This window comes from Aphis gossypii, chromosome X, assembly GCF_020184175.1.
Source record: "Aphis gossypii isolate Hap1 chromosome X, ASM2018417v2, whole genome shotgun sequence".
Classification (NCBI taxonomy): domain Eukaryota; kingdom Metazoa; phylum Arthropoda; class Insecta; order Hemiptera; family Aphididae; genus Aphis; species Aphis gossypii.
The window spans coordinates 62,137,457-62,160,423 of record NC_065533.1 but is presented as its reverse complement, the minus strand read 5'-3'; the positions used below and the strand labels follow the sequence as shown (position 1 = coordinate 62,160,423).

The following is a 22,967-nucleotide window of genomic DNA, read 5'->3' as shown; positions in this document are numbered from 1 at the left end:
ACTTATATACTTAAAAATCAAATTTTGGACGAATGGTTTATGATTTATAAGTATTTTAAGTTTAAATGAAGAGAGTAGTACAAGGATAACCCGGAGTAAACTACTCCCCTTGTATTATACACGCATAACAATACGTCGACATAAACCAATTAGTAGCTGCGTCGTAGGCCGTAGCAGCTGCGTCGTGACCGGCATATATATATATGTGTGTGTGTGTGTGTGTGTGTGTGTGTGTGTGTGTGTATGCCGGTCTCGAAGCAGCTGCCAACTGGTTTATATACATATACATATATATATAGACATCGGACAACGTTTTTCGATGAATACTCGTATTATGGAACAACAATCTCGGTACTAAAACGCATTTCACCTTGCTCGGTCAACATTCCAGGGTAGAAAGAGAAGCCAAATACACATGTGTGTCATATATATATATATATATATACCTATATAATATAGAATGGGTATAGAAAATCAAACATTGTACCATGTGGCATGTACATTAAATTATATAATGTTTTTAGCACTGTATTTAAGATCATATTCAATACATTCAATACATTTAAAATATTAACAATTGTATTTACAGCCGAGGGTTAGCCGTCCATGGTATAATATATTGTGTATAATATGTACGTCTTAAATAAGTCTACATCGTCGACCACAGTCGATTTCAAACAGTGTTGGGTAAATTTGGCTATATCCTTGTAGCATTTAATATTTTAATCATATAATATTAAATACTAAAAACTTTAAAAAATATATACAAATCGAAGTTCGATCCACACGTTTGATATTTTAATATTTTTCGCCATTGGCCAAAGTAGGAATTCAAAGCTTAATGTTTTGAAAACGATGAATGGGTAGGTAAAAGTGGTAATTTTTAAATACAAAATTTATTGATTCACGACGATTTTTAAAAAACTAACATTTTTATTCTTCGTTTAAATATTAAATTTTGCCAAAATTTTAACTTCAATTAATATTTACACAACTAATTGAGTTTATTAAATGTTTCAATTGTTTGATTAGAGTAAGAGCTATTCGTGTGAAGAACCTTATTAATTAATTATTATCCTATTAAAAACTTGTCTATTTTAAATTTTTCAAATTTTTTGAACAAACAGAATAAAAATCTGTGAATTTTTATTTTTATTTTTGAAAAATTACTAACGAGTGCATTAACTCGTACACGTATTCAAGGGTAGTTGTGTAATATACCATTGTTATATACAATGCATAAACACTTTTCGTATTGATTACTAATCAATATGACTACACACTTCAAACTATTACATTAGTTTTAAAGTTTAATTCCTCTTTACTATAATATTACTTAATGCATGATAAGTTTATTTGAGGTTTAAAAAATTATTTAACCTTATTGTATTATATAATAGCAGTGAATAAAATAATTTTATTTATTATTTTGCTAATGAAACACTCAATATTGATCTCACACACTTATAAGTTATAAGTATTACCATAAGTTTTAAAATTTAATTTTTCCGTATTATATTATTACGTATATATGATAAGTTTATTTGGTATAAGAATATTAAATAGGTATTAATATATATATATATATATATATATGTATACGTAGACACCCTTTGCAGTTCGCAGAGATTACAATTCCGATCTCAGTTTCTATAACGATTTCATATTTAATCTTTGTACGCCAAAATTGTTAATACCTTGCAGCACATAGGTATATAACCGTATAAGTAAAATACATTATATACCTAATAAAAGAATATTATACATATATAAATATATATAAATATATTATTGTAAACTCAATAAAAATGTTGAATATTTTAATATTTTGTAAATCTTCTAACTTTGAGTCTTGAACGCTATATATCAGGGGTCTCCAAAGTCAAAACTACGGCTCACAGGTCGTGCTCTATAATATAATATAATAATATATATATTATACATACGTACGTATATATACATTATACATATTAATATTTAATATTTTTCTTTTATAAAATGTTATGTATAGATTAAATATTAATAATTTGGTAGTATAATGTTAAACGGACCATTTGATATTGTTATATATTATCGTTATATGAACACCTGCAAGACGTGTCTTTGAATAGATACAGTCCCCTTTATATGATATACATATATGTATAGCATTAACATGTGTAGTCTCTATATTATTCTCAGAGTTGAATGTGAAACGAACAAAAAAACAATATAGCAACCCCTAGCATTATTCTATAAAATTTCTTACAAAGCATGAGTAAGGTCTCTCTCTCTATATATATACTATATAATATATAATATACATATATATATAAAGGGTGATTCTTTTATCAAACAACACTCATTATTTTCAAAAGTATTCATGTTTTTGAAAATATTTTTTTACATAGTTTCAAATTGTTAAAAAAACATTTTTATAAAAAAATTATAATATTTTTTATCCTTATAATTTTTTCAGTTTTTTACTTTTTTGAATGACAACATAGATTTTTAATTTCATATTTCAAAGCAGAATAATTTTTTAAGTATTTTGATACATAAAAATCGAATTTAGGGTGAGTAGTTTATGAGTTATACTTATTCAAAGTTTAGACAAGCGGAGTATAGTGGACAAACATTTTGCGGGGTAGCCCCGTACCACTCCACTCCGCGCAGCTAAACTTTAAATACGTATAACTCATAAACTACTCACCCTAAATTCGATTTTTATGTATCGAATTACTCAGAAAATTATTCTGCTTTGGAATGTGAAATTAAAAATCTATGTTGTCATTCAAAAATGTAAAAAACTTAAAAAATATTTAAAAATATAATTTTTTTATAAAAACATTGTTTTTTTAACAATTAGAAACTATGTAAAAAAATATTTTCAAAAACATGAATACTTTTGGAAATAATGAGTGTTGTTTGATAAAAAAATCACCCTGTATATATATATTACCTTTCATATGTTTCCATAACGATTTAAAATGGCCAGTTTAACATTGTACTGTAAAATAATTTATACCTTGGAGTAGTTATCTGTACATAATATTTTATAATATAAGAATATTAAATTTTAATATATATATATATATATATATATAGAGAGAGAGAGAGAGAGAGAGAGAGAGAGAGAGTGAAAGAAAGGGTTAGTAGTAAACTTTAGTTACCAGTAAAACTTACCGTGTATTTCCTCCCAAATAGCATGGAGTAAGTTATTATATACCTATTTGATAATATAACTGTGTAATTAACCAAGTAACACATAAACCTATAAAAAAACCTGTGCTTATTTATTGTTTACACCCATTAGTTATTACTATAATTAATAATAGTTCCAGCGCCACAATTGAAAATTACAATTTACAACAGCCAGTATGATCGTTAGCCCATACATTGCACCTACTCGCAACTGATCAGCACATACAAAAAAAAATTTCAGAAAAATTGAAAATTTCATTTGTCTATAAATAGCTCAAAAAAAGTCAAAATATTTTGAAAATCAAATCACGTAAAGAAAATGACAATCTTAATAATTAGTAAAATTTTTAAGTATTTAATTTAGTATGTAATTTATTTACTATTTGAATAACAACAAATATCAAAAATCGTTTAAGGCTAAACCGTTATTTAACGCGGTTTTGTAAAAATTTAAATTTCAAACACTCATAAAAATTGTTTGTCTGAATCCGGTAGAGTTTTTTTTACAGATATTTGAAGAAAAATTTATGGAGAACCTTGTACCAAATTTTCAAAACTTAGTTATAAAAGAAAAAATGTTTACGATTTTCCAACCACAAAATTACTTGCAAATTTTCGCAATTTTGACATATTTCGTATAAATTCGAACTTTAAGCACTTATAAAAAAAAATGTGACTAACGATTTCGGATTTTTTTTATCACTTTAAGAACAACTTATAAGAAACCTTGTATTAAATTTTCAAGATTTTCTGGTCAGCCAAAAAATTTATATCGTTATTTAAAAAAAAATACTTAGAAAAATTGAAAATTTCAATTGTCTATAAATAGTTCAAAAAAAAGCCAAAATTCTTTGAAAATTTAACTGTGTATGTATAACGCTAATATAAACATTTGGTGAAAATTTCAAGTATTTATATCGATTAGTTTTTGAGTAATAGCAAAATAAAAAATTCGATTTTGACGAAAACTAGTTTTAAGTAAAAAATCCTGTTTTTCCCTCATTTTTTTAGGGTTTTTCCCGATTCATTTAAAAAATATTGAAAATTTTTAACTTTTGACCTCAGAAAGTACCAATTAGATTCAATTTCCTTTTCAAAGAGGGGCTGAAGTCAAAAATGGAAGCATTTTTACTGCTCCAAATGTGGTCGACAGACACAAAAAAAAAAAAAAACACACATCATTCAAATCATAATCAATACATTCATCACTCCGTTCAGAATCTAAAAACACTGCACTAGAATACCAATATTTTATGCAAACATAAATAGGTATAGGTATTTTTATAAAGTTGAAATCAAGTTTTCGTTTAAATCTTTTTTTATACTATGCAACCATAGTAAAATGTTTGGTATGAGTCATAATATATTACAAAAAAAAAACACTGCACTAGAATACCAATATTTTATTTTAAATCAGAATTACTAACTTTAGTTAACACTCTGCAGTATACAATACCTACATAGTATTTTATATTTCAAATATTACTCGGAAAATATAGATTCATAAGAATAGTCACCTTCACAGCTGCTGATAGGTATAGAAATCATTGATAAAAAACTGTTGTTGTCCTGGCGCATGTTTAAGGCTTGGAACATAGAAAATTATCCTGGAGTAGATCCAATAATCGCTCGTCGTTGTATAATCATAATTCTAATCTACGCGATAAAATTAGTTTGAAAGATTGGTGGAACATTTCTTCTTTACGGGACACCCCTTTTTTTTGGTTATTTTTTGGAGGAACTTGGTCATATTTTTGACTAAAAAAATTATGGTGAAATCAGAATTTAGCGCACGAACTTACTTTCAAAGTTATAGCTAATTGAAGTTTTCTTTTTATACTAGAATCCTTAAATATCGATTTTACATAAAAACTTTACCTATCGAACTGTGGTGCAGTGGTAACTTTACAATTAAAATTAAGCATTAGGGTCGTCAGCGTTCTAACCCTGCTAGGACGAATTCTTTTTTGCACTTTTTTAAAAAAAAAAATATGTTATTTATTTTGTGTAACGCCATTAGACAGAACGATTTTTAATTCGACGCAGTCTTTTCAATTTTGTAGTATTAAATAATGGCGAGTAATTACTCCGTACGCCTACCGGCTCTGGTCGCCGGGATGTAAAATGTAAAATGCATAAAATTTGAGTGCGCGTATTTCGGCATTCGTCGCTCCGCTCCGCACAAATCGAAAATATCCCTCGACTTGCTATGTAACGCCACCTCAAATAGGCATTGGGTTAAAATACATTTTAGGGTACTAGGTACTTTTATAATTCAAAACATTAAAAACAGTAAAAATAATTGAGAAAAATCTCCAAATTAAGTAATTACCGAGGTATTTAACATATATACTATGTACAGTAATAAATAATAATTATAAATCGTCATAACTTAAACAGGTACATTAATAGTGGTAAAATATAAACAATTGATTTGATATCAAGAAATCAACAAAAAAAAGTTTACTAATAAATATTTTATTATACATTTTAAGAGGTCTACACTAATTGCTGCAGATAAACATCGATAAAATAAAATGACAAATTCAAGCTTTCAATACTACTTATATAATATGATAAATGTGTTTGAATTTTTTAATTAATTTAACACCTATGTAAATAATCGAAACTCAAAAGTCGATAAGTTCACGGTTGAAGTTTATTCTCTAATAATTTGATAATTAATAATAATAATAATAATAATGAAAATAACACAGTACTATCAACATAATAATAATCGAACAGCCCTAAAAACTACAAATAAATAAAGCAATGACATTTATTCATTATTATTTATTAGGTCCCATTTACACAATGGGAAAAAGTGCAAAAAAATTTTTCATATGACCCGAGATTCGAACTCGTGATATACAGCATGGTATCGTAGCTCTGGTAAGATAAGGCTACGATGATCTGATGACACTAGGGTATCTTTTAAAGTTATTTAATATCATATCTACTAACTTTGGAGTGCCATAACTTTATAATTATGTCCGACGCCAAATTCTGACTTCACCATAGTTTTCAGTGGACTTAACTACATAAGTTTCAATAATAAAAATGCAAAAAAAATGTGTCCGTAAAGTAGAAATATACCAGATTGGCTATACTGATCGTATTATGATATGAGTGTACTGTAACAGTAACTGTGTAACCGTTTTCTTATAGGTTATAGCGTCAGTCGACTCAGTCGTCACTAGTCACTAAGCCAGCACTTGCTTCTCTGTACCATCGAGAAACGGACGATCAGATCGTTATGAAATAAACGAGCCGTCGCCGTGCTGTTGTCCACCATTTTTATATTTGATTTCTTCGTCTTTATCGTATTTCTGCTAGCGTCTTTTGGTCGACGCGCTTCATAGTCATGTTTCTTTATGCCATATCATAATCGATTCAAATCATAATTTTTGAAGGTATGTAATATTTCATTTTTATACTTTAAATAATATACTGTACACAATCCCACGAGTCCATAGTCAGTTGCTTAATTTGCATGTTTTTATTGGGCTATTCAATTTATTGCTAAGTAAGCTTGAAATTATTTTCAAGACACTACGAAAAACATATTAAAAGTTTTTAGTGCATATTTGATGATTAGTGATAAGTTTATAACTAATAAAATTTTACAATTTTACAATAAAAAAAAAAAAATATATTTATTTTGAAATTTAATTAAGTAGGTATCATGATTCTGTGAGGAGGTAGTAATGCGAAAGCGGTTCCCTCCCGGTCATCGGTTCAAATAGAAAAAAAAAGGTATCATGATTCTAAAATCTTAAGTTGACATAAAATTTAATTTTTTATTAATAAATATTTACCCACACCACTGTTTATAAAACTATAAATACTTTGAAATTAATTTAATGAGTACTGTCAATTGCATTAATAGACCTAATCATAATTAAAATAATTAGCATCATATCGTAGCAAAAATCAGTATAGTTAAGCAAAATACATATATTCATACAAATATTACATATTTGTCTATTATTAAGTACATAAGTGTATGTATATTTAGTACTTTTTTAGTGCATTATTATGTATACTATTACACTGTTCTATAAAATTAAATATAGATATCTTTTATTGATAACGATTATAACAATAACATTATTCATTTGTTAGAGATGCTCGGCATCCTGATTCTTAGCAACACTCGATCCAGAGGACTTTATACATACCAACATGTAGGTCTAACTTTGCCGTTAATGCACCCCTCCTTAGAATAATGCACATATACAATTCAAAAGCTCTATGACAAATTTGTACCTAGGCTATTTATTTATTCTAATCTTGTTATTACAGTTATATCACTCTTATATATTATTTTAATACTTGTCTACATACTCATATACATAATATTATGTATATGTTATGTTATGTATCTTCATTATGTTTTATCTTGTAAAAGCCAATTGGTGTTTTTATGTAAAATAATGAATAATTAAAATATAAGATTTTATTACTATAAGCCACATCATTCAAGAAACATTTGATTTACAGTTACAATTATGTCCTACTTTTGTTCTTAGCCATTAAGTTTTTACAAGTAAACTAATTTTATTTGTTTGATATTTAATTCTGAATTATATTTATTGTTGAATAGTTTTTGTATAGAATACAGTAGGTAATACAATAAAACAATTATATATAATAGTCATTTAGTAAAATATCAATATTTTTATCAATGAATACTAACACTTTATTAAGATTATACTACTTTTTATTGAGGTTGGCATTATATTTATTTTTCAATTTTTTTTATTGAAATTTTAACTACTTATTATGTACCTATAAATCAAAAGACAATCATCATCATTCTCCAATTGAGATGAAAAGGTATTAGGTAATTACTTCATATAATGTAGGTAGTATGAGATTTATTAACGTATTGAAAAAAAAGTATGTTATTTTATTAATTGTATAATTGTGAAGTTCTACTGAGTATTCAATATTTTAAAGTGTTGAAAACTTGTTATCTTAAGATTAGTTTTATATTTACAAAATATAAATAAATAAAATTATGATTGACTTTAAAAATATTATTGAATATTGCAATAGTATAATTAATATTATACTTACCATTTAATGTTTATTATTACTTTTAGGTTGATACTTATAAAAACACCTCTGAACTACTAAAATGGCAGAAGTTACTGATGTGGAAAGTATCAAAGGTAATCAAATTATTATGAAATACATGTTTTTCAAACTTACTATTAACAGTTTTTATTTTACATGTGCAATATAGGTAGATTTGGTTGGATAACTATTGAAGAATGCGATGTTTTATATATCACACGAATAATTAATGGAGAACATTTAAAGTTTATATCTGTGTTGATGGCAGAAACTCACCTACTCAGGGAACACTTACAATATTTTAATCCAGACATTTATAAATGTTTATCTGTGATAGGTCACAATATTACCAATACCGAAGCAAAATTATTAAACAAGATCAATTTACAGCATTGTGAATGTATGTTTGGAATACATAAATTCATTGCTGGAAAAGATTGCATTGTCTGTTTAGAAGATGCCCAAGAGTTAAAGAAATTTTTAGTCGCATGTTATAATAAAATACAGTCAAATATTAATGACCAGACAATACAATTTGGTTTTATTAAAATTGGTTTATATTTTATTCCATACTATATTAAAGAGGACCAAAAATATCTTCCACTTTTCTACTTTGAAGGTTCAACAGATGACCTATTAATAGGAGCTGTGGAACTTAAAAATTGGGATTTGGCTTATCTTAAATTTTGTTTCCAAGTTATGGGCGTCTACGATAATTTATATGATAAGGACTATTGCACTGTAGTCAGTCTCAATGATGTAAAGAAATATTATCCACCGGAAACAACTTATGAGGAGTTTTGGCCTAAAAACGTGTCTACTGAACGTCATGTAATCAATCACAATAAAGATCACCATAAGCCAGGTGTCTGGATTAAAAACTGCGCTCAAATAAATCATCCTTAACCAGTTAATGTGTAAGTGGAATAAAAATAGTAATAAAATTAAATAAATATCTAAAATAGAAAAAAATTATTTTTGTTTTTAGTAATTATATTCAATCCACCAGTCAAGTCCCACAATAGCAACAACAACAAATTGTGATTATTCCTCTTCAGGAATCAAATAATGGACAATTTATTGACTTAACTAACGACTGACTCTAAAACCGGATTTATAAAATAATGGGCCTTGGGGCAAATAGTTAAAATGGGTCCCATGAAGGTACCAAAAATGTAGCATAATAAATAACCTCAAATATTTTTAAATTGTATAGATGTTATAAATTAAAAACATTTAAAAACAATAATTGTAATTATTACACATAATATAATATTTAAAATAAATTTATTAATTATTAATTAATCTTTAAATATAAGCTAATGATCGTTGTTGTTGAGGCTTTAAATGAATTTAAAAAATAAATAATAATAAATAACATTTAAAATGTCCATAAGTTATTTTTATGTTCAACCAAAATAATTATTAAATACTTCATACAAATTATTTATACACATTATTAAGTACTCTTAGTTAAAACATTTTTTTCTTGATTTGTCACGAACAAAAGTCAGTATAGTTTCTAGAAAATCAATTGATGATAACAAATCATATTCAGAAGATAATATTAACCAACTTTGAAAATGCCCGTTCAGCAGAACAATTTGCAACAGTAATTGTTAAGTATAATCGAATTGCAATTAAAATATTAGGAAATATATCTTTTATTTTTGTTTCTTCAAATCATTCTAATATTTTATGCACATTTGAAGCATCAAATGGTGGTTTACTGAGATCCCAATACTCTAAATTGAACCAACTCATTTTTTATAGAAGGTTCTATGTCATCTTTTAACATAGAAATTAAATTGTCCAAGCTTAAGTTAATATTATTATCTGGCTATATATTGAAGTTAGTGATAAATAAAAATTGCTGAGATTCATAGTTATATACGGTTATCCTTTTATTTAATTCTGTTATAAACTTATCTACAACAATAATAATTTATATGTGTTTCTACTTTAAATTTGTCGCTACCTTTTAACTGAGTTGAATTTTGAGATCCACTTGTACACTTTCTTTTAATTTGTCTTTCATTATCTTCAGTTTTAAAATGTTTTTTAATTTTAAACTTAGTTTTGTAGTTTGGTTTGTATAAGTGTTATACAAATTTCTTAGACTAGCCATATAATTGTTCTAAGATATAAGTAGGTTAAATGCTTTTAATGGATCAATCATTTTACTTTGAAGTTCAACAGATGTTTTATTGGTCCTTTCTAATATATCATTCCATAAAATAGCCAAATATCCGGTTTCTTTTTTTAATATAGATTTGAATAAAATTTTTGCATCTTGTCAAGTATCACCATTTTCAATATTACTATCGCAAATGAACTCCAAAACATTGATAATGGTATTATAATTTTTTATCAAATCATAACAAGCATCAAAGTGACTAGACCATTGTGTATTACTTAATGACTTTAATACGCTTAGTTGATTTTTACTATTTTTTTCTAATCTTTCTGTTAAAATTTTCCAACGATCTGTAGAACCACTAAAAAAAATTGTATAACATTTGAACAAATCCAAAAACAACGCATAGCTTCAATGCAACAATCTACATTATGCATATCAACTAAATTTAATGAGTGGGCAGTACATGGAATATAGACAGCTAAATTATTTTTATTTTTCACATAGCTTTGTAAACCTTCATACTTGTCACTCATATTAGCAGCATCATCGTAAGACTGGCCCCTACAGTCTTCAATATTTAGTCAAACACTCTTTAAGTAATTAGTTTGTTGTTAATAGTTTTTGAAAGGTATGATGGATGTCCACTACCTTTGTTACCATGCATTTCAATATGATTTCTTATAAAAGGATCTTGTTCTGAAATAAGTTCTAAAATACCCAAATAATTACCATTATTATTTACACCGAAGACTTCTTTATTGCCTCTAAATGGTAAGCCTCTTGACACAAGAAACTTGATTACAGAAATTACACGTTTAAATACTTCTTGCCAATATTCAGTTTCCACAGAGAATCGTCTTAGCATTTTTTTATTAATTAAAATAGTTGAATTTACTTTTAATAACCATTTTGTAGTAGCATTTTTGTGATCTAAACTATTTTCGTGTTGAGTGATTCTTTCATTTTTTTTCCACTCATCAAATCTACTGCAGACAAATGGATTGTCTTTTGATCAACTACAACTACTTAACAAATTGCTCACGAAACAGAAAATACTTCCTTGACTGAGAGAATATAACATTCATTGCCGATGACATTTTTCACCATTAGACAGTATTCATACAAACATTCTATTGGCTAAATGTCTTGTGTACTTTTTATCTGTAAATTAATTATATTTTCTGTTTGAACAGTATTTAAATAGGTATTATTTGTATAATGAGATTACATTATAATTTACTATCACAACGGGCAGATTGGTTAAAATTATTATTTTTATTTTGGAAGGATTCTGGTCCTTTATCTACACAAAATTGTAGAAATTTATAATAAACTTCACTTGGCCAGTAATATGGATCAATATATGAAGATAAATTTACATTATAATCATTCAATTCAACACTTTCAGGAGTAGGATCACATTTTTCAGGTATTTGTAACTCTGCCTCATTTGCAGTTGAATCAATTTTATCATTATTAACTGAAAATTGTTTAAACAATGAATAATACACTTATATATATATAATATTATATATGTATAATATATAGTAACTATATTATACATATATAATTAATATTATTGATATTATATTATAGATCTTGCTTAAAAATTTAAATTATAACTTACTTGGTAATAAATTGCAATTATAACTATTAAAATATCCAATAATCTTTGGCAATGCAGCAGTCAATTCATTTTTTTCTTTTAGTTTCCTTTTTTGATATCCACTCATGTATTTTTTTTTTCATTCATTGTGAAATAATACAAATAAAAAAATTCGTAAAGCCCGCATATATTTAAATGTTGATGTGTCATGTTTATGAGCTATGCGTACTCTTGTCGTTTGATAGAACATCTAACAATTAGTACACAACAGAAATACAATACTCGTAAGAAGTACCAATAGGAAATAATCATGATTTAAAATAATAACACAATAAGTATTATTATTAGTTATCATGCATTATTCTGTTAGACAGAGTAATCACTATAGTGGCATTTCCCACACGCGCTACAAGGATCAACAATCTATAGGTAAATAGATTATTCTTCAAGAAGATAATGGGCTCTACTGAACAAGTTTGTGTGGGTGCCCATGAGTTCACAATTTGAAATACACCTACTCGTAAATTCATCAAATAGGTAGTTAATATAAAATTAAATAATTACAATTTGCAATTATCATTTCTCACATGACTAAAATATCTACATAAATAAATACATATTTTTTCTTTGCTTATAGGTATTGTGTAATATTATTATATAATATAGTGTCAAAAATTGTTTAATTAAATAATACAATATTTCAATTTAGCGAAAATAAATAAATAATAATAATGACAATTGATAATAGTAATAATACGATACCGTAATCCTTGAGGTAATCCTATACATTTATTATGACTTATTAGTCTATATTTTGTTTTTGTAGTAGCCAAAGTGTAATTTTTTTTAAGAATCTTAAAATAGTTGCTATCTTTAATTTATAACGGTAATATATTGGAAATTTTTGGACCGATATATAAGTAAATATGTGGATTGTGTTAATTTTTTGTGTATGGTAACTATTTTGATATTAGATATTAATTGTTGAGTATTATGTCCACTTTCAGTTTTAAAAGTTAGGTTATTCGTAATTATATAAAGTACTGAAGCTTTATAAAATAATTTTTTTCTGGTAGTACATTCATATCATGCTGCATTTGTAAAATACTCTTTAAAGCAGTTTGATATTTATTTTGATCTATCTGAAGTGTGCAGTTTTTCACCAAATTTGTTATTAATAGTTTGAATAAGTGAATTAGTTTTAGAACGATTTTTCACATTTTTAATAATTTTCCAGTTTAGTTTAGAGTAATTTCCAACTTTTTCTAGTTCTGCTTTATATTTTTATAAGTCTAGTAGATAATAAGTATAAGAATTATGAGTATATTATTTTATTTCCTAAACAGTAATTATAATATTTAATTTACACCAATTGTCAAAGTTAAAGTGAATAAAGAATTATATTTATACACTATTTTATTTTATTTATTTATTATTTATGAAATATCTAAATACATACCTTCAATACTTTTATTCATATTTAAAATAAATATGAATTACATGATTATTTTTTTTTTAATATTACCATAACGTATTTTGTGCTATTTAAGAGAACAATTGAGAGCATTTATACTTAATTATTTGAATTAATTTTGTACATTTTAATAGTGTGTATTAATGATAAATCATAAATATATGTAAAGGCATCTTTATGGAAATATAAACATTTATTGTAGACAAATATAAGTACTAAAAAACACATTAAACGAGTATAACAACTTGCAGGTGATAACAAAGAGCACGTAAATAAAATAAATCTAAATATGAAGGATTTGAAAAAAATCGATAACATATTAGAAACTCCTAATTTGAAAAAATATTATTACCCAATTTTTATAACCCAGCTGCATTAATGAATGTGAATGGAATTTAACATTCATAAAATTCACTTCTCTGCCGTCTATCAAAAGAGCAAACTGTGTAGAAAGCGTTAAAAATAGGATTACAATTATACTGTTATTTTATTTAACATGATTAATAATTATTGTGGGGAAAATGGTACTATTTTTATTATGCATCATGTTTTTGCATAATATATTGAGCTTAATTCATATTTTTTTTACATATTTAGTATGATCGTATTTATTGTATTTAAGCTAATAATAATTAAACTGATCTTATTTTTATAAATCATTAAATCCTTTGATACAATACCTGTCAGTATACTACTCGTCATTCATTTATATTCAACAATTTAAAAAAATATGCAGTCGTTGCATTCAACACACGAATTTCTACTATTGAATGTAAATTATAAATTGTGTTACTTAAATAATAATTAATGTGTGTGAAAAATAAATAAATAATTTTTCATTTTTAATCTCAATTATATTATACCAAAACAATCAGCTAATCATGAATATATATTTTTTGTAACTATAGGTATTTTGTGCGAATATTTTAAAAATTAAAATGCGTATTTTTGCATACTTTGGTAAATAAAATATATATTTTTCAAATTACAATTTTTCATTGCATATAAATCCTAGCCCTGCTCATAATACTCATAACCTGATATAATTCAAATAGTAAAAATGTATGTATAACCAAAATCGTAATATAGTTTTAGGAATAATAATAACTTTATTCAATCATTCAACCAAACACTAATAAATATTTTGCAGATTATCGCAATGGAAATAAAAATTCATTTAGATAATAATCCTTGTATCAAAATTATAACAATAATTCGGAGTAAAATAAAAAATATAATAAAATCGAGTAAATCGACATCTTAAATCAGATAACAATATGAATCCCAATCAACTAAAACACAAATATAACTTAATAAAATGAATATGATGATTCGTCAAGTACTAATAAAAAAAAAAAACCGCATAAATAGTGAGGTAAACGTTAGGCCAGAACTGATATTAATGAAATTGTTAACTCTAATAGACAAAGGGATTTATAGTTGTATTAAAAATTATAATGAAATACCTATGACTTGAAATAATAGAGCATACAAATAAATAACAATTCATAAATAAAGATTCAGGTGCAACGATTTCTGTTATTAACAAAGATCAAGTCAAATCATCTGATTACTAGAATTAGAATTTTAGAAGTAGTAGGTAAAATAGATATTATGGTATAAAAATATTAATACTGACCTTTAAAAATGCGTTTTCCCAATTAAATTTATGATAATAATTAATAACAATGGTAATTTTACCACCTTGGTATAGATATTAGATATCAAGAAGATAATGTGTGTGTTTTTTATAATTTAAGCAACCGAATGCCAAGTGAACTCTCAAATAAAATTACGAGTATGAAGATAACTTTGACCTTTGATTGCAATCTACGTGTTTCGATCGTTAAAATCTCGACACACCATTCTACATTCTCGTTATAATTGTATTAATCGATTGAGCTGTACGAATATTTAGTATATAACTAATGATGATGATATGCATAATAATTATCGAACGATAGTGAATTCTAAGAAACTTGACAACAAATTTCCCTGTCCTTACGGATGACATTATTACCCATATTAAATTAACAATACTAAGCAAAAAAGTAAAAACTAATAAAATTAAAAAATAAATATAAAAATATTGCTTCACACAGGGAATTAGGTAAAATTAAAACATTTAAAACTGAATCCAAATGGAAAATATAATTAAATTGTAAAGTTTATTAAAATCAGAATGAGGTGCAAATGGAATGGTGTAGGTAATGTATATTAAAGTATTTAAATCATTATTCAAACCGTTATGTACCTATATATAAATCCACTACAAATAACAAATGTTTAATTTGTTGTATTATATGTATGAATATTTTATAAGAGATGTTAGTACGTAAGAAATAAGTTAAGAAAAACTATAGATAATAAGTAAAATAGTAAAATTCAATAAGTTAAGCAATAGTTAATTATTCACAGAAATAGGTTAAAATAACAATTGTGCAATTCGGTGCCAGTAAACTTTATATTACAGTTAGCATAGTAAGCAAGATATAATAATAAGGAATGTAAATAAATTTGTTTAATAATTTACTAATCGGGTTAAAATAACAATTACACAATAATCATAGTATCTATAATTGTAAATTTAACGTAGTAATAGAAAAATGTAGAACAATCGATAAGTAATTCGATTGTAAGTGTAACATATAAGTGAGATGGCTAAGACAGCAAAGGCAGTCAGTGATGGTGATCGTGTGACTCGAGCACCACCGGACGTCGTGTTTAAATAAAGTTCTTCATTTGCGTTATTTTGTGTTTAACTTTATTTTGGTATACGTTCGAGTAATCGGCGTATACGACAAAGTGGCGCCCAACTCGTGGCTCGTTAATCTACGGCTTTCTTGTGTGTGTGTGTGTGTGTGTGTGTGTGTGTGTGTGTGTGTGTGTGTGTGTGTGTGTGTTTTGATTATACACGATTTTTCGAGAGATCAGTGTGTGTGTTGAGTATTAAGTACACGCGAAATTTTTTTTTAGATTTCTACAGTTGTGTGCGTTGAGTACACGTGAATTTTTTCAGTTGTGTGTGTGTGTGTGTGTTATAGATACACAATTTTTCGAGAGACCGAGAGTGTGTGTATGTGTGTAGTAAGTACACGCGAATTTTTTTTTTGGGGGATTTCTCCAATTGTGCGTATGCGATATAATATACGAAACCGATTTCCTTTTCTTTCTCTCAATCCAGCATTTGTGTGTGGAGTGATTATACACAATTTCGTCTGGATCTACAGTACATGTTTTCAGACAACGCAGCAAGGTTAGTACATATTATATATATATAATTATTTTCATACCTTTAGATGAATGATTTAAAAAACACCAAATCCGATCTTTCAATTACAATTAATATAGCAACAGAAATATATACAAAAAAGAAACCATTTCTAATACAATATTGTATCAATAAAAAATTAAAGTCAACTGGTAACACTAATGAATTGAGAGCTAGGCTTAGTAGATATTTGAAAGGCACTATAACATTGAACGACATAGATAATACCTTAAGTGAAGAGGAACGTAATTTAATTTTAATTGAGGCAGGGGCTAATAAAATCGATTTTAAGCAATTAGAAAGAGCAGCAGAAATATCCGAATCTAGCGATTCAAGCCCTGACATAATAAGTAAAGACAATAAATCAATTCCAGGCAGTTTTTCGGATATAACAAAAGATAACTTAAGGTTATATGATAACCTAAATACCAGTACAAGTTCATTTTTAAATAAAACTGAAAGTATATTAGAAAACGCAAATACAACTTATCAAAATTTACAAAAAGAAAAACCTGAGACTTATCAAAATATATTTAAAGATCTTAACACCGATAATACTTCTAATAATATATATGAAAAATTAATTTTCAATCAAACAGAAAATAGTGAAAATAAGGAGGGACAGCTAATAAATTTAAATAAATCTACAAACAATTTTAATTCTAATGAAACAACAATATTCGATGACAAGAGTACAATAATAATAACAAATAAACAAACAAACAATAACTTAAATTCCGATATTCATTCTATTTCATTGAATAAAACAACACAAAAAATGAACGATAAAATCCTAATGATCAGACCAGACCATTTCTCAGGTAATGAGGATGTGAGAAAATATTTTAAGCAATATGAAAAAGCAGCAGATGTAAATGGTTGGAAGGACGAGGATAAAGTAAGATTTTTATCAGCCTTCGTAAAAGGTACAGCTAGTACATTTTTGGAGAATTTGGAGGACAAACATAATAATTGGACATGGAATAATTTGAAACAGGAGTTTCTCGACGAATTTCAACCAATTGGGTACGATACAATTTTAAAAGCTAGATTAGAAACTAGACGACAAGGAGATACAGAGTCTATAATGAGTTTTGTAACCGAAATAGAAAATATATGTAGACAATTAAATAAAAATATGAATGAAGACGAAATTTGCACATATATTTTAAAAGGATTAAAAGAAACAGTCTTACATGCGATTTCATTACATGACAATAGTAATTTAAAAGCATTAAAAAAAAATCTAAAGAAATTTGAACTGATGCAACTTCGAATCAATAATCGAGGAACAGAATTAAGTGATTATACTGAAATTCTTAATGAACATGTATCTCAACTAAATCAAAAAACAAGAGAAAAGGGAAAAGAAATTGATGAACTAAAAAGACAGTTAATAGAGAGAGATAGAGAATACAAGAGAGAGATAAACCAGCTAAGGGAAAATATTCAACAAATCAACATTACAGGAAGGAAAAATAAATCGGTAAATTTCGACGATGAAGAAATAAATAATCGATATAATAATAACAATTATAATTATAATGAAGACAGGGGAAGAAGTTATAGAACAGAAACAAACTATCGGGGACAACGACGTGAATACAGAGATAAGAGTCCATACCCAGAAAGAGTTAACTACAGAAGTAGAGAATCCAGCAGAAATAGACAATATGGTAGAGACAGATCACTTTCTAGAGAGAGACACTACTATAATAATATACAAAATGAGACTAACACAAATCAAGATTATGAAAGGAAACCAAGTTATAGATACGTTCAAAAAAATTATGAACACAGAGATAATTCACGTGATAGAGATCCTAATATAAATACAAACAACGGTAGAGGTTACAGAAACAGATCACATTCCAGAGATCGAGACAATTCTAGAGAGTACAATTACAGCAACAGACATCAATACAGCAGAGAACATAGTCGAGAAAAAACACCAGAACGATACAGGGGAGATCGCTATAGTAAGGAAGCTGAAAGAATTATATGTTATAGATGTGACGAAAAAGGTCACTATGCAGATAAGTGCACAAATACAAAAAACTAAAAGCTACCGGGTTGGATGAAGATTTCGGAAAATTAACTCGGGAAGAAAAAAAAACAATTAATAAAGAAAATAATACATATCTATACTTCGTAAAAAATTGGTACGAAAATAAAGCTATAAAATTTGAGTCAAATAAACAAGAAGAAACAATTAGGAAAAATAGAGTTTTATCAATAAAAGCGCAATTTGAAAATAAAATAGAACATGCAATACTAGACACAGGTTCAAACATTTCATGTATAGAATATTCCTTAATAAAAAACAAAGAAGAAATTGTTCCAGAGAAGCAAACAATTATCACTAGTGCAAACGATTCTGAGTTGAAAAACATGGGAACGATATTATTAAAAATAAATATTCAAGGTACTGAATATGAAATAAAGGCATACGTACTTAAAGGCTTAACATGCAGGTTGTTATTAGGAAATAATTTTTGTCTAAAATATGGTCTAGTAATACATTTCAAAAAAAAAGAAATAAGTTTTTATACAGGAGATAATATAAATAATATAAAAATGGACAAGATTTGGGCCGAACACAATGGACCACCTACGATACTGTATAAAACAGAGAACGTAGATAAAATGACAAATGAACATATTTTACAGAAAATAATAGTAACGGAAGACACCTTAATGCCACCCAAAATATTAACAAACATAAAAATTGAAACAAATATAGGTGCACTTGATGAACAGTCAGTTATTCACCCGGTGGACCGTTTAAGTCAGAAACACTACCTAAAACTGGAAACGAATAAACTAGGGAAAAAAACCACAGAAATTCAACTATACAATTTTTCAAATTTATATACAAAGGTATACAAAGGTACCGTAATAGGAACAACAGAATGTTATACAAAAAAAGACAATTTACTCACAATTAATAAAACAAATAACGATGTATGTGATAACCAAGGTACAATTATTAAAATTTCTAAAGACCTAACAAATGAACAGACCGAAAAAGCAAAGGTCCTAATAAGGAAATTCCAACATTTATTTACTTCGGAACAACTGGATCTAAACTGTGCCAAAGTAGAGGAATGTGAAGTTAAATTAAGCTCGAAAGATCCGGTTTTTCAAGCGCCATACAGAGTATCTCCAAAGCAAAGAGAAAAGTTAAAAAAAATAATAAATGAAATGATTAATGCAGATATTATTGAACCAAGCAAAAGTAGCTACGCAGCACCCGTTTTTCTCATACCAAAAAAACAAAAAGGGGAATACCGGTTCCTAGTAGATTTAACTGTAATTAAAATTGTAAAATAATAATATTAAACAATTGTTGAGGACTAAAACTACTTATACAGTTATATTATATTCATTCATTTTAAAATGATAAGTATTATAAACATACTTCATAGTTCATTGTATATTATTATTTTTTAACAATCTGTAAGAGTATAAAGCTGTTTTTTTTTGTGAACATGGGTTAAAGTCAGTGTGAATAATTATTAAAACTTAAATAACTATGTTGATATAGATTTATTTTACATAGAAATCAAGTAATCAACAAGAGTCAAGAGTTTCCAGCCAAATATAGTAAATAACACTTAATAAAAAAAAATATGTAGGTAAGTATATTTACATAATGTAGGTAATAATTATTACTTATATGTATATCCGACTATCGAACTATCCAAACCCAGTCATTTATCTTAAAAATATTTTCCTAAAAAAATGTATTTTAAATATAAAACAATTTTTTATATTATATACATTTATCTTGGAAAACTTAAAAAATTCACTAGGCTATAGGTACTGAATATGAATCGTCGACATGGTCATAAAAACAGACTTAGATACGTGATGTTTAAGTTGTAAGACCGTGATTGTAAGCATTGATACTTAATAGGTTAAATTGAAATTTAATACGTCCAATTATATTTAATACACAAATTATAATAAATGTCTTTGGTTTAATAGTATTAAATTACCTAAATATTAATACCATATCAAATATCAATGCTCATGCATGAACATTTTTTCGTTGGGATAAGCAGGTTCTACCATACTACGATAATGTATAATGAGATACATGCTACAAAACATGGTTTTAAAACAGTTTTAAATGGGTATTTTTAATGTGTAAAAATCATGATCGGGCTCAGGTTTTACAATAATAAAAAAACCCCCAATGAAAAGAGTGAAAGTAAAATAAACTTATACCTAGTCGAATACATAATTAGAGAAAAAATAAAAACATAATATATTAAATTAAAGATAAATAAAATAATAAAAATAAATTCAACTCATTTCAGTACCTATGAAGACTATCAAAGAATAATCGTAATTATAACGATCTTAAACGATCTTATTATAAACAAATACCTAACATTTTGTTTTTACATATTACCTATATCTAATATTTGTGACTCTGCCTTTGCTCGTTGTATTACAATTATATAAAAACCTATAACTTTCCATTTAAATATTTAAACATCTAAAATTTAGAAAAACCATGATATTTACTATAAAATATGCCAACTATCAAGTTAAATAAATGTCCGCATGTGTTGTCTCCATCTTACAAGTACGTAACATATTACCTATGCAAAATTTACGCTCAACAGATTACGTGTAGCTCCATTAGTTTAAAAATTAGAGTGAATCGGCTTATTATGAAACCTGATGGTTAAAAAATTATCTGTGTTCGTGTGTTGATTTTTACATTTGTTCAATTTTTTAGCAAGTTATGCGTGTATAATATGTATAGCGTAAATTAAAAATTCGTATTACTCACTCAAAAACTGAATAATCGTAAAAAACCAACATACGAACAAAGATAATGTTCTTACCATCAAGATTCAAGTTTCATAATAAGTCAATTCACTCTAGTTTTAAAACTAATGGAGCTACACGTGTTCTGCTGAAAGTAAATTTTCTATGTTAAGTACTTGAAAGACGGAGATAGCACATACGGGTGTGTCTTAAGAGTATGTCAGCGCACTGTTCGTTTTCTCTCTCTGACCCATGCGCATCATAGACAAAACGCATTTACGGAGAATCGTTTTTTTTACGTTTTTGAGTAATCTTAAAGTAAGACCACCCATTACAAAAACAATAGATAACAATATTTATGAAGGTATGGCACATCGATTTGTCTAAATATTGTCTATTGGTTATAGGAATCATATTCATATAGGTACTAGTCTATGATCGTACTTATAAAAATTATCCATAAAGAATATAATGATATTTTTTTAGTTCACCAACACCCAATATATAAGAGAGATTTATCCAAAGAAAAATTTAACATTCTATTAATTATTTAAGGTACTTTTCAATAATAATATAAAAATTGTAAGCATGTATAGTATTTTATTGTATTAATATACTCTTGTGTAATAAGTAACAATATCCTAAACTAAAATTCATACATGGGAGGCCTAATGTCAATTTTAAACTATACTGAAGCTTAGTTCTGACTACTCAATGTCACTTGTTGCATGATTATATGGGGTATAGTTTAGAGTTTAGAGTCCAAACTTTAGACACTACACAATTTAATTCTTTTAATATTGTCCGCCTTAATTATCCATGTATTTTATAGGGTACTCGTTATTTTCATGTTTTCAGTCTATTCTTTATATATAAATAATATAACAAATTGCCCACTACAAGTAAGTCTTGATTTTTTCCACTTAATTTTAAACCATTCCATAACGATCAACGGTGGAAAAAATTTATATATATGTTGTACGTTATACCTATATACTAATATACTATAACCTGTTGAATCTGCGTCCATCACGAACAAAGTATAATAATATGTACTATATAAGTACCTAAGGTACCAAGACATAATTATTACTATAAATAATACTAAATATTAATTTTATAAATGTCCTAGATAATAATAAAAAAAAAGTCAACCCTAATTTAAATGATGAAAGTAAAAGTAATGTGTGCATTGTGCAACATCTGCAAATATTATTATAATGTATCTACGATTTATTATTTGAAATAATATTATAGCTTAATAACCACTTCGATATGTGTATGTACCTACACAATACTATATAAAACTATTAAACACTAACTGTAATATTATAGTTCATAAAATTGTTTACCTAATTTAAGTTGATATTTTAGTTTGTGTGTAATAAAACTATACTAACACAATATCACTGTCGACGTAAAATCG

General features: G+C 26.6%; 2 protein-coding genes across 4 annotated transcripts in view; both read left to right on the top strand.

Moving 5' to 3' along the window:
- LOC126552614 (serum albumin SDS-1-like) overlaps positions 1-22,967 on the top strand; it is a 77,973-nt gene that overhangs the window by 18,917 nt on the left and 36,089 nt on the right. The window lies entirely within an intron of this gene.
- On the top strand, positions 6,386-9,570 carry LOC114130424 (uncharacterized). Its single transcript, XM_027995401.2, has 4 exons — positions 6,386-6,596; positions 8,292-8,360; positions 8,435-9,182; positions 9,254-9,570. The coding sequence occupies exons 2-3, from the start codon at positions 8,327-8,329 to the stop codon at positions 9,169-9,171; spliced, it is 771 nt and encodes a 256-aa protein (XP_027851202.1). The 5' UTR covers positions 6,386-6,596; positions 8,292-8,326; the 3' UTR covers positions 9,172-9,182; positions 9,254-9,570.

Bases quoted from the DNA above. Each gene is read 5' to 3' on its own strand.
- LOC114130424 (XM_027995401.2), top strand. From the start codon at position 8,327: ATGGCAGAAGTTACTGATGTGGAAAGTATCAAAG. The intron at 8,361-8,434 runs GTAATCAAATTA...TGTGCAATATAG, and splicing joins TGATGTGGAAAGTATCAAAG to GTAGATTTGGTTGGATAACT.